The sequence below is a fragment of the Merops nubicus genome, unplaced genomic scaffold, assembly GCF_000691845.1.
Source record: "Merops nubicus isolate BGI_N331 unplaced genomic scaffold, ASM69184v1 scaffold28184, whole genome shotgun sequence".
NCBI classification, from domain to species: domain Eukaryota; kingdom Metazoa; phylum Chordata; class Aves; order Coraciiformes; family Meropidae; genus Merops; species Merops nubicus.
The window spans coordinates 3,044-12,352 of NW_008605353.1; the positions used below are offsets into that span (position 1 = coordinate 3,044).

General features: G+C 45.1%; 1 protein-coding gene across 1 annotated transcript in view; it reads right to left on the reverse strand.

Annotated features, from left to right (window-relative positions):
• The window catches only part of LOC103771993 (fructose-bisphosphate aldolase B-like), a 9,707-nt gene extending 1,031 nt beyond the window's left edge, over nt 1–8,676 (reverse strand). Inside the window, 7 exon segments of the mRNA XM_008939312.1 lie at nt 1–73; nt 557–640; nt 896–1,056; nt 1,210–1,264; nt 1,782–1,993; nt 2,268–2,389; nt 8,577–8,676. The exon segment at nt 1–73 is cut by the window's left edge and continues 14 nt beyond it. Coding sequence (XP_008937560.1) covers nt 1–73; nt 557–640; nt 896–1,056; nt 1,210–1,264; nt 1,782–1,993; nt 2,268–2,379 — 697 coding nt within the window. The 5' untranslated portion in view covers nt 2,380–2,389; nt 8,577–8,676.
• Nucleotides 8,677–9,309: the final 633 nt, after the last annotated feature.

The following is a 9,309-nucleotide window of genomic DNA, read 5'->3' on the forward strand; positions in this document are numbered from 1 at the left end:
TGTTGGGCTTCAGCAGTGTCCCTTCCAGGTACACATGATGATCATTCAAGGCCTTGTAGACAGCAGCCAGAACCTGAAAACAAGAGGACTGAATACAGACCTCTGCTCAAATCTTCACCTCAACCTGCTGTGGAAACACAGCTTATTCCTCGGGAGTGTGAGAAGATCAAACTGAATTTTCCTTTCTCGTGAAAATTATCAGAAGGGCTGCAGCCCGGGAGGTAATGTTGTTTTTGAGATGACCAGGTCACTGCTTTAATATTTACTGGATTTGGCCCTGCAAACTGACATACTGAAAGAGGGGTAAGTGTTTTTGTTCCCAGTGCATCTTTTTGAGATTCAGAATGCTTACACTGGCTGTTTGAGTGGACATCCAAAAGCATGGATTCTACTCTTGCATTCGCTGTTAACCTGTTACTTGACTGTGAGCAACTAATTTTTGTGATACAGTTATGAAGTACCGTTTTGGTTAAAAATATTTGAGATCTGTGAACACACTTTGCATAAGATTAGCTACTAATTTTTGAAGGGGAGGACAGGGACAGGGATCTCTTACCTTTTCTGTGACATACTGACAGCGCTGGAGGTCATGGTCTCCATCAGGCAAGATTTCTGGCTCCACAATGGGCACCAAGCCATGCTAAGAAAAGGAAAACAGAGAAGTCATTGGAAGACAAACTTGCTTCTTTTTTTTCACTGACAAAAAGTCAGTAGAATTAAAACTGTGTTTGTTGTCTACATCGACTTTGGTGGTATTCTTTCTTGCTGCAGTGCCTTCCTCATCTTTTCCAAAACCCTTTCGGAGGTTTGCCTTTCAAGTTGCCTGGCGGGTTGTTGCAGTGAACAGTGAGAAGGGGCACCAGCACCTCGAGAAAGGTTGCTGGAGGGTAGGTACCTGCTGGCAGATGCTGGCGTAGCGTGCCAATGTGTTGGCGTTCTCTTGGATGGCAAGCTGAGAGGGTGTTGTGCTGGTGATCTTCAGCACTGCACGCCACTTCCCAAAGTCAGCACCGTCCTTCTTGTACTGGGCACAGCGCTCAGCCAACCCGTCGAGCCCTGCGGGTGAGAGAACAGTGCTCCCCTGAGAGCTGCTCTTCAGGACGTAGCCTGAAATTTGCCATGACGCCAGCCAAGGCTGCAACTCAGGGGAGTCTCCCCGTGGCTTTTCCTGCACCAGTCATAGCTTAGGCTCCTTAGATCCCTCCGTACCTTGGATGGTGGTTTCTCCATTTGTTCCTGCTAGGGGTGCTGTGCCTTTATCCAGCTGTGGAGACCAGGAAAACACAAAGGGTTACAGAGGTGAAGATCAGTCTCATCCTTCTTACCCATGGCTGGTTTGTTTTTGCAGGCTGACAACGAGTAAAGTGTAGGGCTGAACACACTAAGGGTGCAAAGAAGGTAAATGTTGGAGCAAAGGGGAAGAAAAGGAATGAACTGGATAAGAGGAAGGGGCCCTCTGTAGATGGCTGCAGGCGGTGTCTCAAGAGCTCTGTCAGATGTGGGAAGGGCTGGGCGTAAGTTACTGCATGGAGGGATTTAACTGCAGTGAAGAGTGAATAGATGGGACTTAGTGGGTTAAAAATTCCTGCATCTAATGCAGATGTGCCCCTACTTAGTTGTACAAAAGCAGTGCAGAGAATGGTGGCAGAGATCCTTTAGTGATGTTAAAACCCAGCACCAGAAAGAAAGTGTTTGGCAGGAAGGAGTGCAGCCCCATATATAATTTTCCCTGGAAACTGGGTTTGGCGTATACTGCCAGCCAGACCTGTGCACATATTCACCTTTATCCCCACCACAATGCCTTTTTCTTTGATGAGAGCTGGAAATGGCTTCCCACTACTGTCTTTCTGATAAAGAGTCTCATGGAAGAGGATGACACCCCCAATGCTCTGGTTGATGGAAGCATCTGAAGAGAACAGAATCTCCCGAAAAGCCCGGCGATTCTCCTCTGTGTTCTCCACATTGATCCTCTGCAGTCTGTTCCCCATGGTACCTAGCAAGGTGGGGAAAGGTAAGACAGGTGTTAGGCTTGTCTGGCCTCCTGGTCCCAGTATGTGGTAGTGAAATGGGGCTTCAGTTCAGAGTTTTCCTTCTCAACCCATGGCATGTGAGTTTTTGTTCCTATAGATGCAGCCCTGATGATGAGCTGTTCTTGCTCAGTCAACAGTTTTTAAGCCTTTTTCATTTACTCCACTGATTTCAAAGATTAAGCAAATCTAGGACAAAAAGTGTTGTGTACTGCTAATTGATGGATAACCAGAACTCACCCACTGATTCATCTGCAGCTAAGATCCCCTTTCCTGATGCCACAATCCGCTGAGCAATGTCTGAAAGAGCCTTCTTCTGCTCAGGAGACAGCGCTGGGAACTGGTGGGTCATCTTGACTTATCTGTGGAAGAGAATTACTGTTACAATTATTGTTACAAGACTTGGGTGTCTCTACTGGAGAGATCTTGGTGCTTGTGTACTCCAATTTGTCATAGCACATGCCCAGAAATCCGTTTAAGTTCTTTGTGGCTTGGTGTGTCTGGCAAAACCAGAAGTGAGAAATGCAGGAGAAACATCGTAACACATCCTTCAAGAACCAAAGTGGGAAAGCATGCATTTTATGTGGATCTGCTCAGAGACAAAAGGAAGGTCAGTCTGTCATAAAAACGTGCATTAATCTAACAAATATGTTAAATACAGACTCTGCAAATTTCTTGGCAGAGCAATTATCACTTTTTGGCCCCAATCAGAAAAATTCTTACCTTCATACTTTTCCTAACAATGCCTCTCTCCCATATCCTGGCCTGCGTTGGCAGCAGTTGCTACTTTGTCTGGTTGACTTTCCATCCCCACCCTCCTGCCTTGCTTTGTAATTCTCTCCTCCTGGCTGCTTTATGTAACTAGCACATTGCTTATTCTGTTTAAATGACCTGGGGGGTTAGAAGGATTCATCACCAGTTTCTGTCCTTTCAGCTGTGACAGAGGCTTACCAGCTGCAGGCACCCAGCACCTGACATCCAGGTTCTGTCATGTTATTGCAAAATGCTTCATCTTATTTAGGTTTTTATTATATGGGATTAAATTACAGTTTCTCAGATCACCTGAATAGTCCAAGTTACTTCCCTGTGTCTATAAGCCTGTGAGTCTGAGACATAAAGACTCTTTTCCCTCTGTTTACCACATTCTATAGCTAAAGCAACACTCAGTGTTTTATCGGCATGTGGTATGAGATGGTTCATGAAAAAAAAAAAGGGGGAGAATCCTTGCCATGACCTCCCTGCTGAAGAGTGTCATGGCAGGAAAGGATCAGAGCTCTGGCTGCTACTTGTGGTAGGGTAGATGCCAACATAAGTGGAATTCTGTGCACTGTGGGCACAATACTGTCACAGCACAATGACGGCTGTAAATCCGTGTCTCTGATTTATAGGGGAAGGTGCTTTGGTACTGGTAGCGTTACTGTGCAAGATTCACACGGCATTGTCTGCCAGGACGGACCAGTCAGATGCAGTGTCTAGATGTCTGCTTTACCCCTTTTGTGAGCTGTCCAAGACTAGAATTTGTCCTGTGCAGCTTATCAACGGCAAGTCGTTGCAGGTTTAAAGGGAAGGGGAGGGAGGGCGTGATGAAGACTGCGTCAGTTGAGGCTGTGTTCCCTCCTTCTCCAAGCGCTGAAATGCCTTGCTGTGGCCCTGCAAAAAACAGCTCTGCTGGACTCCTCTTTCTGCATGCCAGGCTGTGGACAGAGCTCTGGGGAGTGTCCTTCTACTGCTGTGACCACAGCTCCAGTGCTCTGAGCTCTTGCTGTGTTTGGCCCACGTAAAACAACTTGAAGGGCTATGGTTTATGCTGCAGAGCTAACTAAGTTCACCTGTACACCTGCCCCCTAACCCCTTACCCCCTACACCTCGCCTGCTTTCTGTGTCTGATATGTCTTTTAAAAATAGGAAATTGACTTGTTATTTTTATTACTGTAATAAAAGTTTTTGTTGTAAGCAGTTCATTAAAAAACTGCACTGTTAAATAAATTCCTGTGCAAGATGATGAGGAATCACCCCAGTAGTTCACAGACTCCGTGGAAAAGTCTGGAAAATTGTGATCTGGCAAGAGTATGATCCTGTCCAAGGTCAAAGCTAATGAATTACTAAATCAGTAATGGGATTTCAGGGTTGCAGTTTGGAGGTATGCTACAACATGGGTAGGTGTATCCAGATAATCTTTAATCCAGCTAGCTAAATTACAAAGTCATCAGTCACTCTAGTTATGTTGTTATGGGTATACTTTCTCTCCAGCAATGCAGTAAGCAGTGAGACTAATGCCTGCTGTAGCTTTCTTGTTCCCAGTGTTTGCATAAAGATAACAAAGACACAGTTATCACTCGAAAGCAGCCTGCAGAGCAAATTGCCAAAATACAGAAATATGAGTTGCCAGTGGGTAACGCTGATCCAAGTGTGTACTCTGAGAGGCTGAAACAGTATAGTGTAGTTCCACAATGATGAACTGGAAGACAGCAATTTAGTTCCACTTTCTATACAAATATCTCACTGAGTATGAAGGAGTAGGTGATTTGCCAGAAGGCTCCCCAGAATTGTCTGTAAGGCCATAGTGAGTGTTTCCCAGCTACCACGCTGAGCTACGTGGACAAATAAAATGCACAATGCACTAACTGAAATGGTGAAGAAGTGAATGCAAAGAGCAGTTGTAAAGCTAATGACAGCTCTACGGTCCAGAATGTTCAAATACTCTTGATATAGCAGTTTATTTTTCTGTGATTCTTTCATGAGGAGCACAATCTCTGAGGATCTCCCCTGATGGATTCAGAAAGGGTAACTCTTAGCATTTAAAGAGGAGTGGAGAAGTCTTACACTTCAGTAACACTTCATACAACTTCCTTGTCAAGCGTGCAGTCCCAGCACAACAGAAACATTAATGTGCCCCCTTAAAGGGCTGGATATGTCATCCAGCTCCTGGTCATCCAGGTCCTGAGGAAAACCGGCTGTGCCCAGGCTGCCAGAGCTGGGCAGACCATTTTATTCTTCTGAGAGCAAAGCCTATTTGCCTTATTATTCTGCTTTATTTGTTTAATTTGACAAATTTTCCAGGCAGGAAAAAGCATGAAGGAACTGTGTTCTCCCTAACAATATCTAGGAGTTGTTCCCCCACTGAAGATTTTCAAGAAATTTTATTTTTATTTACCCATTTTAGGCTGTGGGCTAGTGCTGTATTGTCACAGGCTGAAGCAATTTCACACTGATTTGACTTTGTACGAATACAGTGTATTTGCTCTGTGATAACTGCTTACATAACATTATTGAAAAGTGGAAGAAAACCCAAAACAGAATGCACAACCCCCCCATCTTTATGGCTACTTTCAGTGTTTGTCAGTAGCTCCAACAGCTCCTTAAGTAAACAGAGTTCTTTGCTCAGCCCCCAGCCTGTGACGTGCAGGAGGTGGGGGTGGGGGGAAAGGGGACAGCACTGTTGTAAAAGTAAATATTGTACTGCTCAAGTCTCAAGTTTTTCTCAGCTACCATAATGGAGGACTGGGTGGGGAAATATCTTCATGGATAACAGCACAAGCACTGCATCCTGTTAATATTAATAGTGAGAACCAAAGGGCAGAGGCAAATAAACAGTAGAAGGAGCAAACTGTTACATTCCACTTCAGGTCATCTTAGAAATATTAATACTTCATAAACATATTTTCTCTCCAATCACCTCAAGTGACTGGCATCTTCTAATCTCACAGAAAATCTCACCTGTGTGTTGTTTTGTGCATGGGAAAAGACTGGATTAGAATCTGTAAATTTTTCTTTTGGGTCTCTTCATTGACTTCCTTTATAAAATTGGTTCCAAACCCATGCATGTAGCTTCTCCTGTTCAGCTGCTAAACACAGCCCTTCAACATCACCTCTGACAGTTAGCAATACGAGCCATGTACTGTGCACGTTGCACTGTGCACACGAGATTCTGCTTCCAAAGAGCAGCATTTGAAGGAGCAAAAGTTGCGTACGTAAATAAACAAACACAGCTGTTAGGGAGAAGGAAAAGTACTCAAAAATTTAGCACATCACTTGTAGGCACAGTACCGACCTGGCTGGATTTACTCCTCATTTACGCTTGTATGCTTAGGAGAGACAGACATGTGATGAGTTATGCACCTTACATTCTCCTTACAGTGGCTAAGTCTAGTTATTTGCCCGCGAAGCTCCATCAAAAAGCTATTTTTTAAGTAAGCCTGGTTGCTTGGACGTTGGGCATACTGATAGGAATGGACGGCTGGGCAAGCCTGGCCCCATCCTGCTGACGGAGCACGTTCTTATCTAGCCTGCAGAGGACACCGAGCTGGCAGGACGAGTTGAGACACTTGATTGCTTGGCAGACAGCCAGGGGAACCTGGACTGGAGGTGGGAAGAGACCAGCGGGAGCACCATGAAGCTCACCCAGGACAAATGTCCAGCCATTGCCGGGGGTAGAGCCCTGGCAGTGACCCCACCAGGGCTAGTGGGATGGGGGAATAGGTCTTTGGAGATGGCCCAGGCCCTGTCAGGCAGCAAGCTTTACAAAGGCCAGCAATGAGGGCCATCAGCATCCTGTATGGGAGGGGTCCTGCCCAGAGATGCAAGGGAGGACAAGGATTATACCCCTCTACTTAGCACTCTTTAGATCACATCTGGTACTGCATCCAGTGCTGGGGCCCCTACAGTACAGGAAAGACACTAACAAACTGAGTGAGTTCAGCAGTTGCCATGGAGAAGGTTGGGGGCTGATGCACTTGCTCTATGAGGAGAAGGTTGCAGGGCTGGGTCCAGTTCAACCTCGAGCAGGGATGGCTTTCAGGGGCACCTCTCAGCAACCCCCAATACCTACAGTGTGGTGATCGAAGAGGCGGAGTCAGGCTCTCACTTCACAGCAGCTTGTGATGGGAGAGTGACAGACACAGGCATAAGCTGAAACTGGAGAGATTCAGATTGGACATGAAGAAATTTTTTTCACTGTTGGAACAACCAAACAGTGGAGCTAACTGTGGTGTCTCCATTGCTAGAGGTTGTCAAGACCCACCTGCATAAAGCCACGAGCAGCCTGGCCTGACTTCGTGTCTGCACTTTGAGCAGGAGACTTGACTACAGATCTCCTCATGCCCCTTTCAGCCTGAACTACCCTGTTACTCTGTCTGAGTATTTGCTTTAGGGAGCTGAAGTGGAAGTGGTGCCTCCGGCATATGTGAAGGATCTCTGAGAGAAGAATGAGAAGTTTCTTATTTCATCTTTGCTGTGGGAATGAAGGTTTTAGTATAGCAAAATGCTTCATTTCTGGGTTCTAAAAAGTATCAAGATTATGGGAGAAAAAGAGATATTCAGACTTCTGTCACTTAGAAAAAGCAGCAGTTGTTTTTGATTGACAGAGTAATTTCACCATCTCGATAGGTCCTTTGGAGCATATGTGGCAGTAAATTGCCTGGTTGGTTTTTGTTCTCTCTTGCGAGAGTGGGAACAAGAGGGGTTACAGTCTTCATGCCCTGTCTAGGGACCTTGCTTCAACATCCTGACTCAAGTGGATCAGAGTATGTGAGATCCGCAGTTCTCTGTCCTGATTCCCATATGAGCCTCAGAGCTTTACTCAAGCCCTGAGCAAACATACCCCCATTTAATCTCTCTAACGGGTGTGAAAGGAGGTTAGACTCGGGGACCTGGCCTCTGCAGTCAGTGCAGAGCAATTCTGGAGCTCTCAGGATGACTAGAGATGGCTGAGGTGGCAAGAAACTGGTTTCTTGAGAGTAAGTGTGGCCATTAGGGTGAAACTGCTTCTCTCTCAGGGCTGGGCTCTTCTTGGACAAGGTTAAAAAAATACTGTCAGACTTGCACAAGAATTCAAGCCTTCCAATGCTAGCAGGGGAAGCTGAGGGGAGGGTTTCAGGTGGGCTAAATAGTTTTGGGTGCCAAGCACATGGGATAGTTGAGAAAGTGATGGAGTATCACATTCTCAGAGAGGATTTGAATCTGTTGAGCTATTTCCTGAAGCTGGCTGTTCACAACTTGAAAGGTAACAGCCTAATGCAAGAGCAGTTCTCAGCCTCCAGCACTACAGACTCCCTTACATCCCCCTGCTGAAGATTCTTATCCGTGACATTGCACTAACACTTCACAAGAAGCTGCACAACAAACATACACAGTTAACACTTCTGTCAGCACTGGTGTTTGTCAGGATGAGCTCCATTCTCCAGACATTCTCTCTTCTCTTTGCAACACCTAAATTACACACTCCACAAGCTGAAACAGACACGTACAAAACAAAGCAGCAGGAAGCAATGCAGGTATGTTATTTCTCTAGTCACCTTAGACTACAGATTCACCTACTCCAGGAGTTCTGAGTGACTAAGCTAAGTTAGAAAGACAGTGTTAGCAACAAATGGCTCACACTGGAAGATCACTGCAGAATGGCTGAGCGCTTATTTCTTGCAAGCTGTTCCTGGAACAAAAAAATAAAAACAAAACCAAAAACATCTCCCCAGGCCCACTTCAGATAAAAACATTGTGTGTCAGCTGCTGATATGCATACCACCAGTTTAGAAACTAAATCGTTGTACTTACTTGTTTGTGGACAGTGCCTCTGCTGCTACAAGCTTCTGGTGAGGTGGCTGCAGGCAAAGAGACCCGGTCCTTCTAATCACTAACTTTTATAAAATTCTTGACAGGATTTTTTTTTTTTTTTTTCCTCCACTCCTTCTTTCTCCCTCCTCCCCATGCTGGTTGGGGAGATGTCATTGCTCAGGGTCAGTCATTGGCTGTCAGACCACAACCACACTCAACCAATGGGACGTATTCTCACTTCTGGTGTTCCTCCCCTTTCTCCTCCCCTGTGTATATAAAGCCATTCACAATGTGGTAAAACTGAGACATTTTGCAGTTATTTCAAATTATTCCTCCTCCTTCTAAAACAGATTGAAAAGAACTACAAGAGGAACTATGGAAATTGTTTACAGTGATCTTGGGCATATCTTTCTGTTCAGGGTTAGATACTCTGGAAGCTCATACTTAGGAAACTATACAGTGCAGGAATGAAGAGTGGAAAACAAAATACAGAACAGAACAGATCCTTAACTGACATGAGTTACTATCATTTTGGTGGCTTCCTAAGTGTTACACTGTTTTTCCTCACTTGAAAATTTAGCACATAAATGTCTTTTTCTTTGACACCAATTAGTATGTGGGAAGGAAAAATGCTACAGTATCAGGTTTAAAGAAAATTGCAAGTTCTGATTTCCTTTAATGCAGTGTATGTATGAGAATGGTGGTTATCAGAAGAAATATGTGCACACTGAGG